Raw genomic sequence first — 16,742 nt, 5'->3', positions numbered from 1 at the left:
CTTCACCCGCCACCAGAGTTTGGCATCACCCTGAAGATACATGGCAGCAGTTGCTACCTTCTTTAGCTTCTTCTAGGCCTCCCACGGCATCGAAGTATTGCTCGATGTCAAAAATGAAGTTTTCCACTTCTTTGGCATTTCGAGCTCCACTGTATGGCTTTTTGGCTCAGGAATTTTCAGCTTTTGTGCCATAGGGGCGAGATTCACACCACCCCAAATTGGTTTCCGCCTCCTCGAAGTAAGCCTTGTAAAGCAGTATTGACAACGTTGAGCTGGCCTGTCAAGTTGTCTATAGTTTGTTGCATGGCAGTCACCTTGTCTGCCTCTTGTTCCCTGTTGGCTAAATCCTCGGTACGCTCCTCCTGGAGGGCCTCAAATTTACCAAAGATTTCGGTTGCCTCTGTGGCTGCCGTTTGCCGGTCTCCTTCAGAGTCGCGACTGATGTTTTCTATGTCAACTTCGGCCTGGACCATTCTGCGGTCCAGGTCGTCCAACCTTTGCACTAGGCTGGTCTTTGTGTCAGGCATCATTTCCATGATGGGCCGAAATGCGTCAACCGTTCCCTCAAGGATCGCGATGCGATCCCCATAATTTACCATGGTCAGAAATGGTGGTAATTGTAATGTAATCCCTCGTCCGATGTTGAGCCTAGGCTCTGATACCAATTGTTACGCGGCGCCTTCCTGAAGTTCCTTGGAAGGGCGACGTAAGGCTAAGCAACCGATGTCAGTACGGTTATTGTCCGCCAACTGAGGTCCCCTCCATACGCTAGACTAGATTGTCAGTGCCGTACGGGAAAACCAATGTCATGAACAATTAAAAGAGAGCAGAAAAGAGAATTGAGAATGAAAGAAAGCTTGATTGCATTGAATGGAAGCTATTACAGAAAAACAAGACGGTGTCGGGGGGGAGAGACACCAGTACAGAGAATTGTTTGCTTGCTTAAAAGTTTTGATTGCTTGGTCCCCTTAATAATGCTTAAAAAAAATAAACCAAAGTTACATGACTAGACCTATGAAAGCTGGAAAATCACAGTTACAGAAAATGCAGTAAAACTACTCTATATTTATAATGAAAAGGACTTAGTCTTCTACAAAGCAGAAACAAGTCCGTTGGCAGCAACTTTGTCTTTAGCATCAGGGTCTGCGTGCGCGGCATTATCTGCGCACGCGACGCTGTTGGCATCTGCCAGTGGCTGGGCGCTGGCGATGACTATCGGTGGGGCGACAGAGGCACATGCGCGCTTGTCACTTGGAGCTGCCAAGACCACAAGGCCGACCGTGGCGACGGGCGTTGGGAAGCTTGCCAGGACGCCACGGGGCGCGTCCAAGGGGTCATGGGGCATGGCTGGAAAGCCGCCCATGACATTACACGATCGAAAAAAGATTTGCACGTAGTGGTCCAATCTCCGCCAAATCCAATTCTAGAGCTGCTTCAAACAGAACATCTTTTCAAGATGATCCCAAGCCAGAACATCTACCGCCAAAATATGGAAGAGTTGTTTGAGAATGTGCTCCCGTATCAGCTTCTTCCACTACAAAGCAACATCTACATTATGCATTCAGATCTCTGCACTTAATCTATGCGAATGCCAGAAAGACCCATAAGACAAAAATGGGCTTTGGCAGCAGCATACCCTTGAAAAAGCATAGCACAAGCATGGCTGCCTTGACCATTTTATCCTACACATCTGAAGGGAACAAGCCGCACTCCCACCCCATACCTTGAATAGAATAAGCAAATAAAATAACAAGAGATGGAGTGACCTTCTACAATAAGTCAATCAACAAACACATTCCTGTGAGATATGAAGAAAAAAAAATACTGAAAAAACATTACACATGTGAAAGTAAAAGACAAACTGTCACGACATTAGACGCCTTCTGTGTGTCCGGGCAATTTGTACCTTAAACTGGCTATTCACAGGGATAGTCTGCTTTAACCCTGCTGCTGTTGATTGGGGCTGCAAGAAGTATAGTAACAAGTGTAAAGAGATCTACAGATCAACACAGAGATAGGAGATAATGGATCCTGCTCTCCTTTTGGTCCTTGGGCTCACTTTCCATTTCTCAACAAGAACTTTCTTCATATTTGTGCAGCTTGTGATCACCGTGGCTACTCCAGCAGCAGTAATACCGGGGCAATAGACCATGTGACAAGTTTCCAGCAAGGTACACTTGTTAACAAGATGACTTAAACCTACATCTGTTATTCGACGACAGTGGGACAGCACAATATCCCTCAACAAAGGACATCCTTCACCTAGCTCCACCATGGCCATATCCCCCAAATCCTGTCAAAATTTGGTAAGTTAGTGTCCTGTGCTGAATGAAGATTAGCAACAATTTTTGCTCCTTCAAACATCTTGTATAAGGAAGCAATATGTGCGTGTGTGCAGTGTGGGATATACATGGAGCTAATCAATAAAGATTCCTAATCCACTTATCAACTGGTGGTACTCGTAAGTAAGCAACCAACTTAGGCTAGACCTTTTAATATATTTTTGTTACCTAATCACCTTAAATCAATTTATATAGTTAACAAATGAACCTAGACATGTTAAACATGTCTCTGCATCATATCCATTGTTTATCCCACTCTATAGAAGTATAAGTGGACATACCTGGAGAACACTCACATCCAAGTAACTAAGTTCAGGGCATCCTCTTGCTATGGCTATTATTCCAGCATCCCCAATTTGGTGGCAGCCACTTACATTCAAATGATGCAGCGAGCAACCTTCAGCAATAGCCACAAGTGCTTCATCCCCTACTCTGGTAATCAAATAGAGGTTAATGACTTATTTGACCCAAAACATCTGTAATCAGGTAGTTAAGTAGCGAGCCTTTGATCAAAAAGCAGTTTAAACTCTCTGCCGTAGAAGAATATAACAGATGAACAATAATGAAAGAGAAGTTGTGAAGGCAAGGACCAACTAAATATAATTATTTGTTGAACCTCGCAAAGTGGAACATTTCCAAGGGACTCAGGGCCAGGAAGCATTAAAAGAAGATGAAAATTGTGCCTAGACAAACTTCATCTTCAATGGACAAGCAACCTCTTGCAGCACCAGAGCATCAATACAAACATTACCGTGTCCAAAAGGATAAATGCTCATCTCAAAGAGCACTCAAGTACAGATTTCTATGACATTGAAGAAGAAAGTAGTGCAAGCAATGGAGAGGTTGTTCCCAATTTTATCAGCAGAACACTTGATTGAGAAACAAACTAAAACTAAGGCAACGTTAGTTGAGAAAGAAAAACTGACATACCTATCACAGAACCGAAGGCTAAGGTCTGTAAGAAATTTACAGTTCTCACCAACAGCTATAATTCCCTTATTTCCAACCTATCAAACCAGATGAAAAGACCAGTATTATCAAACAAAATAACTGAGTTCTGAGCATCAAGTGCAAAGAATACTGCACAAGCCAGATTTCACTAACAAAAGATTTAGGGACAATTAACAGCCGCTGAAAACAAAAACCGTTTTCCACATCGGATACTAATAATGCACATGCCTCTACAGGAAACCCCATTCCACAGCTAAAGTGAAAATATAATAAAAAAGCCCGTCTAAAAGATTCACCAGCTAATGGGTCAATTACAAGCAATAAATTATTTGAAAACATTACCAAGCGAACAAAAGAAAAGGATAGCTGTTAGATTCAACTCCAAACTCAGAATCGGATACTATTTTAAATTCATTAAGCAGAAAGCCCAATGTTTCAAAAGCATTGAGATACTTGCAAGAATATTAGTAGGTAAAAGTTGTCTATCTTCGCCAACTAAAAAGAAAGGGAGAACAAAACTTTAAGAACCAGTTTAAACCAGTAAGCAAATCTACAGACGCAGCAGAAACATGTCCGCTAACAAAAATCTGAATCTGATATGTTCATATTACCCTTTAGGCCTGGAGGAATGCTCTTGTTTCGTCTGCTGATGTAATTAATTAAAATGATTCTGATCTTGTTTCTGGGTCCCCAGTGTACATGTGCAGCACCATCTTGGTGCTGGTTATCAATGAAATCTTTTAACGTTTACTGATTAAAAGAATATATGCCTCCAGCAATATGCAACAATGCATATGTAAAGGTATCTTGTGATTTAAACAAGACTAAAGAGCAAGAAGGGAAGCCCTATCTAAGAGGAAATAATGAAGGAGAGCGAGATGATTAAAGTACCTCATAGCATCGACGGATGTGGAGCCTTTTGAGGTTACAGCATCCTCTAGCTATAGAACATATGGCTTCGTCCCCAATGCTCGCACAATCTACCAAATGCAAAGCTTGCAAGAACTTGCACCCTCTTCCGATCTCGGACAATGCGAAATTACCAATTCTTTGACAGTACAGCAAAGCCAACTCAGAGAGATGCCTAGTTGCATAGCCAAAACTCAAATTAGGACCTTCTCACATATAAAATAAGAAAAAAGAACTCAAAATAGGGCCATGACAGAATTTTAAGAGGTAGAAACTATATGTCAAGTAATGAATAAGACTCATGAATGTCATAAGGTTTAATAATAAGATGCGTCAAGTACAATGCAAACAGCAGTGATCGGTCAACCTGCGGAACCAATCAACCACAATTCAACAGTTTTCTAGTCATAATAGATTAATTTTGTATCTTCATTTTAAAGAAAAAAGTGATGGAAAAGAAAGACATTCTACAATGAAAAAAAGACAGAAGCTCATTAAAGACAGTGAAAATTCTGCCAACCGTTTATGAACACAAATATTTTTTACTGCCCACATACTGTAAGACAGTTTGAAGGTGGTGGAATGTATTTTCTTTCAGCATCAATTCTCCAAGTCAAGAGATTCAGAACCTAGCTGTAAACATGGATGAAACCATCCCTTGATGTTCGGAAGAATATACACCCTATGAGGTACCTATTCTGATGGAAATAGAATAATATGATTATAGCATAAGCTTTTTTGAGATGTATGATTATAGCATAAGCTTTGGAATACCTGAAATCAATTTGGTCTAAATTGGGATAACAGCTTATGTAGAAAATAATTTCCAAAATACTGTTAAACAAAATGACACTCAAAATCTTATTTAAGCACTCCATAATTGATCTGCTATAACTGTTCTATGAAGCACTTTTTCGTTTAGTTTACAGAATTAAACTCAAGCAAGAATATTGCATTTCTATTTGATAGAATAGCAAATTTTTTATTAAAATAGCGCCTACATTTTAGGTGCAAAAGTAGGTCCATAAGCACCATTTTTAGCTCCATCTAAAGTGCTTATTTTTTCAAAACTTCTAAGTGTACTTCTAAACATTTACCAAATACTCAAAGAAGTGTTTTTCATGATAAACACACTTATTCAGCAATGCACAGCAAACATGACCTTAGAGAAACACAAAGGTTACAAGAATCTATCTTGATTTCAGTGAACAGAGATAAGGCAAACAAACACTCAACATTAGGTCTTTTCCCCCCTCTAAATAGCTAACATTCAACACTAAGGTTTAAAGAAACTCAAAATAAAGAGCCAGGCAAAAAGTGTACGTGCAAGATCTTGCAATAGACTCTAGTCCATATGTTCCTATATTGTGGCAGCCATTAACTTCAAGATGCGTGAGCCTGGAGCAACCAACTGCAACCGCCTCCAAGCCTTTGTCACTTAAGAAAGTACAATCATTCAAGGTAAGAGACTTTAACTGTTTGCAGCCTTTACCAATAGCACACAGACTCCTGAAGGAATATAAAGAAAGATATAGGTCAGATTGTGAGAAAACCCCTCATCCCTCTAACACATACTTTGTTAAATTTCCCCTAGCAAGTATTGCCATAAAAAAAGATAGACATGCACACACACAATTTCATCCAAGTTACAGAGTTTCAAATGTAAAGACTAGATATTTAGATTGCATAAATCTGAACAACAGAAAAGCCAACAGTTAAAAAGAAATTATTTTTTAGGGCCTTGGATGCAGATATACATACAAAAGCTTACATGAAAATAGAAGTTATGATCAGGAGAATACTCAAGCTTGTAAACTTTTAGATATTTCAGTTGCTGATAAGTAAAAAATAAATAAATCCAAATAGAAAAGATAATATAGAATAAACAACTAACTTGTCCGTAAATATTTGGAAACTGTAAAGAGCCAACAACTCCAATGACAAACAGCAAGTGCCAACGCCTTGCAGAGCATCATCTGTAACATTGATGCATTGTAGCTTCAGAAACTTCAACTGACGGCATCCTTGGGCAACAGCAAGTACACCTTTGTCATGGATAAACTCCGAGTCTAGTGACAAGGACTCCAAAGATTTACAATGAGATCCGACAGTTTCCAAGGAGGTGTCAGTTACTTTTGCACAGGCAGCCAGACTGATCGATTTCAATGTATTACCACAGCCAGCAACCAATTTAATCAGGCCTGCATCAGTTAGGCCTTCACAGAATCGCAAATTCAAATCTTCAAGTTGCCTGGAGAACTCCCCAACAGCTGCTAAACCTTGATCACCAACATAACAGCCCTTTAAAAGGAACAGGAAAAGAAAGCTTCTAAGACCTTTGGTCCATCACGCACATCATATCATCCGATCCCAATACAGCTTGAAACAGATCAACAGATTGAACATGTGAAGAAACCAAAGTTCTAAAGACCGGATATTTACCTGTAAATCCAAAGACTTCAAGGATATACACCTCTCAGCTATAGACCTCAGCCCCACATGTGTCACATTAGAGCACCATATTAAGCTCAGATTTTCAAGCTTAGCAAAGCCAGCAGCAACAGCAGCCAACCCAGCATCTGACAAACAGTAAGATTCAGTTTCATTGTCTTCCGAGCCATTTGTTTCAGCCAGGGAGTGGATGCTGAGAGATGAAGCCACAGAATGATCAGTGCCACGTCTTCTTCCCTGCAACGGGCGTACAAAACAAACAGTAAGTTCGACGTTCATGATGAATGTAGCTTCCAGGTACTGAAGCACAAAAAAATATCTGCAGTAACACAATGTCTAGCACCATCTGGAAAATATCCTAACAAGTGTGGAACAGGAGATACTAGGTGCTTGTCTCAAGATATACAGCACTCTGCTTGCTAGTAAAATCATTAGCAATTTAATACTCCCAATCAATGATATCAAGTACACACGACAATGAGATACCCAACTTCAATTAGAAGTTAATACACATCTTCAATTACAAGTTAATTTCACGTATGGTAACTGATCTTTACCTTACCAGTAAAGTCATAAAACTATTTTATCACATGAAAATAACTAAACTTTACCCAATAGCAGTAAAGTCACGAAACTATCTTTTTGTCACATTAAATAACTGAAATACGGGTGAGTTACACAGAAAATACAAATGACTCGAAGGTCAAATTTTCTGTGTCGGGCAATCATTTTTTCTTCTTTCTTTTTTGTTTCATTTAAATATTTTTAATTGTCACATATTTCATGAAATATGTGGTAGTCAAAAATTTTACACGGTGGATTTTTTATTTCTGCCGTTTATATTTTCTTAACCAGAAATTTTATCTTCTACAACTTTTCATTAACAGGACTGATAGCTCTTCATCCTTTTGGAGATCTGTATGAAAGAATAAAGTTGTAACAACAACAACTATGCCTCAAATGTCAAGCTAGTCGGGATTGATTATATGAACCGTCATTGTCCATTTCGCTCCACTTTAACACATTTCATTGCAATATTCAATCGCTTGGGGCAATATCTTCGTTCCAATTGCTGGATTTGGGGGGAAATTGATATAGACAATCTGCATAAGATAGAAGGCTGGGTAAAAAATATTTGCGTGCATCACTGAAGTAGTTTTTATTGATCACCTCTTAATTCATTGTCATGCAGTGGGATTTCTCATCTATGTTTCTCTCTTTTTGACATTGAATCGGTAACTCTGTTCAGTTCAAACATGCATCGAGTCCAGGAGCAAGGACAAACAGCAGGAAAATTGGATATAAGCAGTAGACTATGGTCCCCTGACAGGCTTATTAGCTAAATGAAAATTGGCACAAACAATATGCCCAGTAACTTCTCGCTGCCTCGTGTGGACCTCGCTGAATGAGAGAAATTATAGATGCATTGAGAACTTGCCAGAACCAGTTCCTGAACTGAAATATCCTTGCCTCAGATAACTCTTTTTTCGGTATAACGAAGCCTGGGCAGAAGGAATTAATTGTACAGCTCATTGGTTCTTTTGATCCTAGCCAATTTTGTCCTATATCCTTCATTCTTTTGAGCGTCAAGCCATATGTTGACTCCGCACCTTGGTGGTGCCCATCTGGTATATAATATCCTGTCTCATTGATCAAAAGAATATTTGCATCGCATAGAACCAAGCATCAAAGGCTTGGTATGGAGCACCATAATTTAGCTGCCATAATCTAATCTGATTTTATTTCATGTGAGAAAATGAGGATTGACATGAGAAATTGGGATCTCCACTTCCCAACTTCATTTAAACTTTAAATTCCTGAGCCAGATCTTGAGTTTCCATCCTCAAATAACAAAAACCTAGTCTTTTCACCAGTTATATTTAGAAAGGAATATACAGTAGCAACATAAATGAAAAATGCTGTCAGGCAAACAAAAAAAAAAATCTTTCCAAATCATTAAGAGTACAATCAGAATTCTTAAGCTCAATGTTCCCGATTGCAATGCAATACACATCTAACACCCATCAATTTCGGAGTAACACTCGAAATACCTATTCTAGATGTTGTATTAAAAGATAACAAAAAGTGATAAAGTGAAATCAAAGGCTTACAAGTTGAACCGGGAGAGAAATGGACAGTCTCTCGTCGATAAATACATTGCGTACATTGACGAAGCGGCGAGCGAGCAGCCTGACAAGGGCGTCGGGGCAGCCGGAAGCACCAATTCGTAAAGTGAGACGACTAAGGCGCTCGAGACGAAGCCAACGTTTGCAGACGAGTGCACATGCGTCGCGGCTTGATTTCGATTCCAGCTGCCGGAAAATCTCTATAATTATTTCATCCGGCAGGATTTGGATTTGATTGATCCGATCACGCCCTCTCATCTGAATCTAAGTGACGTTAGAAATGAAATTCGCAGCTGAATATATAATATACAGGTTTTGTTTAGATGCGTAAAGAGAGGAAATGAGAGATTCGATGAGTGAGGGTGAGGGTGAAGGTAGAGGATATGGCTTTGGTTTTCAGGTAGTCGGTGGATTTGCCCGTCGGTTGTTGACGTGGAGAGATCGGCGTAAACTAAATCCCCATTTTGGCCTTGGGAAAATTTATTCCTATCTTGGATAATTATTGCACGCATACGGGTTCTTTCCGTAATTGCAGAATATTACTCTGTACTACATGTTAAGATGAGATCGCAAATCAATAGTAAATACCAATACCGAATTGTACATGTTACAGCACTTTTTGATACTAATTTTACGGTAACAAAATTAATCTAAATATTATACTTTGTTTGACAATAGAGCATGTCACACATAATATTAGAGCGACGGGATGAAATAGGGATTAGCATCCGGTGTCTTGTATGTGTATATGGGTAAAATTGAGCTCGATATTCGATCGAGCTTCCGAATTCCTTGATTAGGCCAGGGCCGAAATATGTATGATCGTGTGAAGTCGAGCTAAAAGATCGGAACATGTTAATTATGACCGAACCCAAACCACTATCAAAATTAGCCATCAAAATCATCAGATTTGCCCTCGAGTTTACCAAATGCGTGACCGGTTTTGTTCCTAACGGTCTCGATTGCCAACTCATCTGATAGGGGTCCGTAATTCTCGCCATTAACCAATCATTGGGGCGAAAATCACGGAACGGCTCAAAAAGGGGACCAACGGTCAGCAAATCAAGTATTTTTGCCTTTTATAGAACAATAAAATAATATCTCAAAGGGTAGATCTCCACTAATATATAATGGGGACTTGACAATTCATAAAACATATTGAAACTTATATCAAAAGGCAATATACTGTTGTTTCTATCTTTGTCATAGTCCATTGCACTTCAACATCAATAATATTATCAGTTATATTATTTCTGGCTCGGGGGAGATTAATCTCACAAGGCTAGGGTTGCTCAAACTTGTGTGGTTTGCATTTACCTTTCTATCTTTTATTTTCCATAATTGATGTGATTTATCACTCTGTATCAAATTATATCACGTGTCCTTAAAACTACATACAAATTCAATTGTTATTCGATTTTTAGGGTAAACAGTTTGGCGCCCACCATGGGGCTAAGGATAATAGTGGTTATTTAATACAAATCTTCATAACACACACTACTTTACGCTTGCTCTTTGAAGTATCTTTGATTTCAGGAAAAAAAATGTCAAACTCTCAATTAGCACCCTTGCATATCGACAACGAGTCCGGTCATCAGGGTGAGAATAACAACATAGCGTCCGGTAATGTAGGGCCACCCACTGGTCCCGTTGGAATTTCGATCGCAAATCCGATTGATGTTAATTCACATGTGGCGATCTACACCAACTTGCCTACCGACCCCGAAAATAGCATCCGTGGTGGGACCCGATCGGCGACCCGAAACACACAAAAATAATGAAGAAGACGGGATCAGCCTACGGATGATCTTCGAAATGCTGCAAGCTCAACAGGTAGTGATAGCTCAGCTGCAGAGCCAAAGCCAAACGTCGAGCAGGGTTGAACCCGATCCGCTCCGTGAGGTCACCCTCATAAATGAATCGGTCATAGTAAGGTCAAATGAACAAGAATCGGGTACTAATCCCGAGATTATAAAGATGATCGAGGAGCTGACAAAGCGGATAGAATCAGGGGAAAAGAAAATCGAGGCGAACAACAAAAAGGTGGAAACCTACAATTCCAGGGTGGATCAAATCCTAAGAGTACCTCCGATATTGAAATGACTGGATTCCAGGAAGTTCGTGTAAAAACCTTTTCCCCCGAACGCGGCTCCAAAGCCAATCCCCAAAAAATTTTGTATGCCTAAAATATCTAAGTATAACGGAACGACCGATCCAAACGAGCATGTAACTTCTTACACGTGCGCCATCAAAGGGAACGACTTGGAAGATGACGAGATAGAGTCGGTTCTACTGAAAAAATTTGGGGAAACCCTGTCAAAATGAGCTATGACATGGTATCATAACTTACCTCTTAATTCTATTGATTCATTTGTTATGCTTGCAGACTCCTTCGTGAAAGCACATGCTGGTGCAATCAAGGTCGAAACTAGGAAATCGGACCTTTTCAAAGTTAAACAGAAGGATAACGAGATGCTCGGAGAATTCGTGTCCCGTTTCCAAATAGAACGAATGGATTTGCCGCCCGTCGCTAATGATTGGGCTGTTCAAGCTTTCACTCAGGGACTCAATATTTAGAGCTCGGTGGCTTCACACCAACTGAAGCAGAAAATTTGATAGAATACCCTGCCGTTACCTGGGCAGATGTACATAACCGGTATCAATAAAAAATCAGAGTCGAAGATGACTAACTCGGGTTCCCCCTCGGAGTCTGTTTATCACATCAGAACCCTCGACAGAGTCAAGAGAGACATTGATCGTGAACCAAGATCAAACAGGGATCGATATCTACCATATAATGGAGATCGAAGGAGCAGTGGGTCGGGGCGGAACCCCTAAGAAACAACAGAAGAAATGATCAATGTCGAAGCAACCAGGGGCTCATGATGAAAAATAGCTTTGACATGTCCATCGGGCCTAAAGAAGCACCGAGGCTATCAGAATACAACTTTAATATTGATGTTGCCGCCATCGTATCTGTGATATTAAATGTCCTTGACCTCTACAATTAGATCCATCTCAAAGGGACCCTAACCATATGTGCAAATATCATGGCACTCACAGTCATAGAATGGAACATTGTCGACAGCTAAGAGAAGAAGTAGCATGTTTATTCAGCAATGGGCACCTTTGAGAATTCTTGAGCGACCGAGCCAAGAACCACTTTAGAAACAGGGATTCTAACAAACAGACAGGACAAGAAGATACCGAACCTCAACATGTCATAAATATGATCATCGGTAGAGTCAACATCCCACAAGGGCCGATGTTGAAACGCACCAAAGTATCCATCACTAGGGAGAAACGAACTCGAAATTACATACCGGAAGGAATTTTATCTTTCAGCGATGAGGATGCGGAAGGGATCATACAGCCTCACAATGATGCACTGGTAATATTTGTACTCGTAAATAAAACTTGAATTAAACGTGTGTTGATTGATCCAGGTAGCTCGGCCAATATCATTCGGTCGAGGGTCGTGGAACAGCTCGGTTTATGAGACAAAGTCGTGCATGTAGTCCGAATTCTAAATGGGTTCTAGATGGCATGTGAAACCACTAAGGGGAGATAACGTTACCGGTCAATATCACTAGAATCATACGAGAGGTCAAATTTTATGTGATCGAAGAAGACATGAGGTACAACGCCCTTCTCGGAAGGCCGTAGATCCACAACATGAGGGCAGTGCCCTCAACTCTTCACCAAGTGTTAAAATTCCCAACTCCGGAAGGGATTAAGACAGTTTATAGGGAACAACTGGCCGCAAAAGAGATATTTGCAGTTGAAGAAGTGATTCTAATATCAGCACTTACAACATCGGGGGAACCAAATTTAGGCACAAACCAAGAGGCCAAATAACAGTCACCGGCCACGACCCAATCAGATAAGCAGGGGACTTATGAAGACAGTGATTACGGGGTCCCCCGATCTTTTATAATCCCCGATGACTCCGACACAACCAAATCAACAGTCGAAGAGCCAGAACAGGTTATATTGGACGAGCATCTACCCGATCAGAAGGTATACCTGGGCACAGGGTTTACTCCCGAGCTCAGGAAAAAACTTATTTAATTCCTTGTAACTAATATAGATCATTTTTCGTGGTCCCATCTTGATGTGACTGGGATCCCACCAGAGAAAACCACTCACAAACGAAGCCTGGACCCGAAAATCAATCCGGTCAAGCAGAAGAGGAGGCCTCAGTCCGAGGTCAAACAAGCTTTCATCAAGGACAATGTATCTAAACTCCTTAAAATAGGGTCAATTCGGGAGGTTAAATACTCGAATTGGTTAGCAAACGTAGTGGTAGTCCCTAAAAAGGGAATAAACTAAGAATGTGTGAAGATTACAAAGATTTGAATAAAGCATGCCCCAAAGAGTCTTTTCCTTTGCCCAACATCGATCGTTTGATCGATACCACGGCCGGCTACGAGATCCTTAGTTTTCTCGATGCCAATTCCGGGTATAACCAAATACGGATGGACCTAGGTGATCAGGAAAAAACCTCCTTCATCACTTAATATGGCACATACTGTTATATTGTAATGCCGTTTGAATTAAAAAATATTGGTGCCATATACCAACGCTTAGTAAATCGGATGTTCGAAGAACTAATAGGAAAATCAATGAAAGCTTACATTGACGATATATTGGTTAAGTCCCTGCGAGCAGAGGACCATTTAAAACATTTGCAGGAAACCTTCAGCATATTGAAGAAATACAATATGAAGCTGAACCCGGAAAAATATGCGTTCGGAGTTGGATCGGGTAAATTCCTCAGGTTCATAGTATCCAACTGAGCAATCGAGATCAACCCCGACAAGATCAAATCCATACAAGATATCACGGTTGTAGATAACGTAAAGGTCATGCAAAGACTATCCGGGCGCATAGCCGCTCTGGGGCGATTTATCTCGAGGTCGTTCGATAAGAAACACCGATTCTTCGCACTGTTGAAAAATAAGAATAACTTCTCATGGACTCCTTAATGTCAACGAGCTCTGGATGATCTCAAAAGATACTTATCGAGCCCACCGCTACTTCACACACCAAAGATAAACGAATAACTATACTTGTACTTGGCGGTCTCGGAGATAGCGGTAAGTGGAGTCCTAGTTCGGGAAGAACGAGGTACGTAATTTTTGATCTATTATGTTAGTAGGACCTTAGGTGAGGCAGAAACTAGGTACCCTCACCTAGAAAAACGGGCGCTCGCCTTACTAAGCGCCTCCAGGAAATTAAAACCATTCTTCCAATGTCACCCCATATGTGTCGTAACAGCTTACCCGTTAAGGAATGTTATGCATAAGCCCGAACTCTCAGGGCGATTGGCTAAATGGGTCGTGGAAGTAAGTAGTTACGATATTGAGTACCGGCCCTGGACTGCCGTTAAGTCATAAATTTTGGAAGATTTTATGGTCGACTTTATGCCGACCTTAATACCCGAGGTCGAAAGAGAGTTATTGATTAACTCGGGGACTTCTTCGGGAATCTAGACCCTCTTCACGAACAGTGCCTCAAATGCGAAAAGGTCCAGGCTTGGCATCATACTAAAGCCACTGACAGGTAATATAATTAGGCAATCTATTAAGACTGTGAAATTGACTAACAACGAGGCCGAATATGAGGCCATGATTGCAGGCCTCGAATTAGACAAAAGCTTGGGGGCAGAGGTGATCGAAGCCAAGTGCGACTCACTCCTTGTGGTAAACCAGGTTAATGGGACATTCGAGGTTAGAGAAGAACGAATGCAGAGATACTTGGACAAGTTACAAATGACATTACATCGATTCAAAGAATGGACTTTGCAACATGTACCTCGGGATCAAAACAGCAAAGTTGATGCCCTCGCTAACTTGGGATCGTCGGTCGAAGACAACGGGATCAACTCGAGAGAAATTGTGCATCTTATGAGATCGGTGGTAGAACAAGGACACGCCGATATCAATTCAATGAGCTTAACTTGGGACTGGAGGAATAAGTACGTGGTATATCTCAGGACCAGAAAACTGCCGTCGGACCCAAAAGAATCGAGGGCCCTACGTACAAAGGCAGCCCGATTTAGTTTATCCAAGGATGGAACCTTGGTCAAAAGAATGTTCGATGGACTGATGGCGATATGTTTGGGACAAGGGGATACCGAATACGTTTTGAGGGAAATCCACGAAGGTACCTGTGGAAATCACTCGGGCACCGAATCATTGGTTCAAACAATAATCACAGCCGGTTACTACTAGATTGACATGGAAAAAGACGCAAAGTAGTTCGTTCAAAAATGCGATGGATACCAAAGGCATGCTATGATGATTCATCGAGCAGGAGAGCCGCTACATTCGGTCTTGTCACCATGGTCGTTCATGAAATGGGAGATGGACATCGTTGGCCCCCTTCCACGGGCGCCTGGTAAGGCCCAATTTATTTTATTTATGACTGACTATTTTTCTAAATGTGTGGAAGAACATGCATATGAAAAGGTCAAAGAAAAAGAAGTCATCGATTTTATCTGGGATCACATTATATGTCGATTCGGAATACCGACCGAGATTATGTGCGACAACGGAAAATAATTTATTGGCAGCAAAGTAAGCAAGTTTCTTGAAGACTATAAAATCAAAAGGACCTTATCCACTCCTTACCACCCCAGTGGGAACGGACAAGCAGAATCCACCAACAAAATCATAATCCAAAACCTCAAAAAAAGGTTGATCGGCGCCAAAGAAAAATGGAAAGAAATGTTACCTAAGGTCCTATGGGCGTACTGTACAACCTCGAAGTCCAGTACCGGATCCACACCATTTTCTTTGGTTTACGGCACCGAAGATCTAATATCGGGCAAGGTTTGCCATCAAAAATATTGTAACCTAGACCGGGAATAATTAATTATTTCGCATGTCTTTCAGATCTAATATCATCATTTGGTACGGGCCAACTTTTTGTTTATCATCTAAAATAGTTAGTAAAGTTTAAATGAACAAAATAAAATTGAACTTGCAAGATACCTGACCATGGGTATTAACCTCTTCTAGAAGTAATACTTCTTTAAATGGATTGCATTCCAATGAGATGGTAACACCTTGTCGTCCATAGTTTCCAATTCGTATGCTCCTTTTTCCAGCAATGCCTTTAACTCCATATGGGCCTTCCTAATTTAGACTCAACTTTCCTGCGCTCGCCGCTTTTATTGACTGGAACACCTTTTTGAGGACGAAGTCCCCAATCTTGAAATACCTCAGGTTTGCCTTCCTGTTATAGTATCATTCAATCATCTGCTTTTGAGCCGCCATCCGATTTAATATTGCTTCTTTTTTTTTTCGTCAAATCCAAATTTACTCGTAGCTCTTCTTCATTTGTATGTGTGTGCCTCGTGCTTGGCTCACCTATATCAATTGGAATTAGAGCTTATGTTCCATATACAAGTAAAAATGGGGTTTCTCCCGTGCTATGTTTTGTCGTTGTTCGGTAAGCCTATAATACACCCGGTAGCACTTTTGGCCACTTGCCTTTTTACTCCTCCAATCGCTTTTTTAATTTGTTGATGATGATCTTATTTGTCGATTCAGCTTGCCTATTAGCCACTAAGTGGTAAGGTGCATAAGTAATAAACTCCCAACTTTAGAAAAAGTCAGTAACTTTCGTACCTATGAATTGCGGCCTGTTATCACAAACGATCTCCTTTGGCACTCTAAATCGGCACATTATATTTCTCCAAATGAAATCCATAACTTCCTTTTCTCACACATGTTTAAAGGCACCTGCTTCTACCCTTTTGAGAAATAATCCGTTAGAATTAACAAAAATCATACCTTTTCCTTAGCTTTAGGCAATGGTCCTACGATATCCATCCTCATTTCATGAATGGCCATGGCGATATAACTGAATGCAACAACTTCGCCGGTCAATTCATATTATTAGCGTATCGTTGGCATTTATGGCACTTTGCTACAAAGTTTTCGGCTTTCTCTTC

The 16,742-nt window shown here is 40.6% G+C and overlaps 1 protein-coding gene across 5 annotated transcripts; it reads right to left on the bottom strand.

Annotated features, from left to right (window-relative positions):
• Positions 1-839: 839 nt before the first annotated feature.
• On the bottom strand, positions 840-9,359 carry LOC104114359 (F-box/LRR-repeat protein 4). Of its 5 annotated transcripts, XR_001972870.3 has the most exons (10): positions 8,765-9,359; positions 6,645-6,890; positions 6,097-6,503; positions 5,526-5,711; positions 4,185-4,377; positions 3,273-3,349; positions 2,624-2,774; positions 1,907-2,293; positions 1,637-1,723; positions 840-1,534 (listed from the first exon to the last, which is right to left on the bottom strand). XR_001972870.3 is itself a non-coding variant. In XM_009624785.4 (8 exons), the coding sequence occupies exons 1-8, from the start codon at positions 9,035-9,037 to the stop codon at positions 1,997-1,999; spliced, it is 1,830 nt and encodes a 609-aa protein (XP_009623080.1). In that variant the 5' UTR covers positions 9,038-9,359; the 3' UTR covers positions 1,725-1,996. The 5 variants fall into 5 exon arrangements, 1 of the variants encoding a protein (XP_009623080.1); XR_690380.4 differs by having other exon boundaries at positions 840-1,723; XR_690381.4 differs by lacking the exon at positions 1,637-1,723.
• Positions 9,360-16,742: the final 7,383 nt, after the last annotated feature.

This window comes from Nicotiana tomentosiformis, chromosome 6, assembly GCF_000390325.3.
Source record: "Nicotiana tomentosiformis chromosome 6, ASM39032v3, whole genome shotgun sequence".
NCBI classification, from domain to species: Eukaryota; Viridiplantae; Streptophyta; class Magnoliopsida; order Solanales; family Solanaceae; genus Nicotiana; species Nicotiana tomentosiformis.
Note: the sequence above shows the minus strand (reverse complement) of the source record. Positions and strands in the feature narration are given on the sequence as shown.

Excerpts from the sequence above, each read along its gene's own strand:
- LOC104114359 (XM_009624785.4), bottom strand. The coding sequence starts at position 9,037 with ATGAGAGGGCGTGATCGGATCAATCAAATCCAAATCCTGCCGGATGAA. Across the intron at positions 6,504-6,644 it reads TGAAGTCTTTGGATTTACAG|GGCTGTTATGTTGGTGATCA; the intron begins GTAAATATCCGG and ends TTCCTTTTAAAG. Across the intron at positions 2,294-2,623 it reads TGGATGTGAGTGTTCTCCAG|GATTTGGGGGATATGGCCAT; the intron begins GTATGTCCACTT and ends AAATTTTGACAG.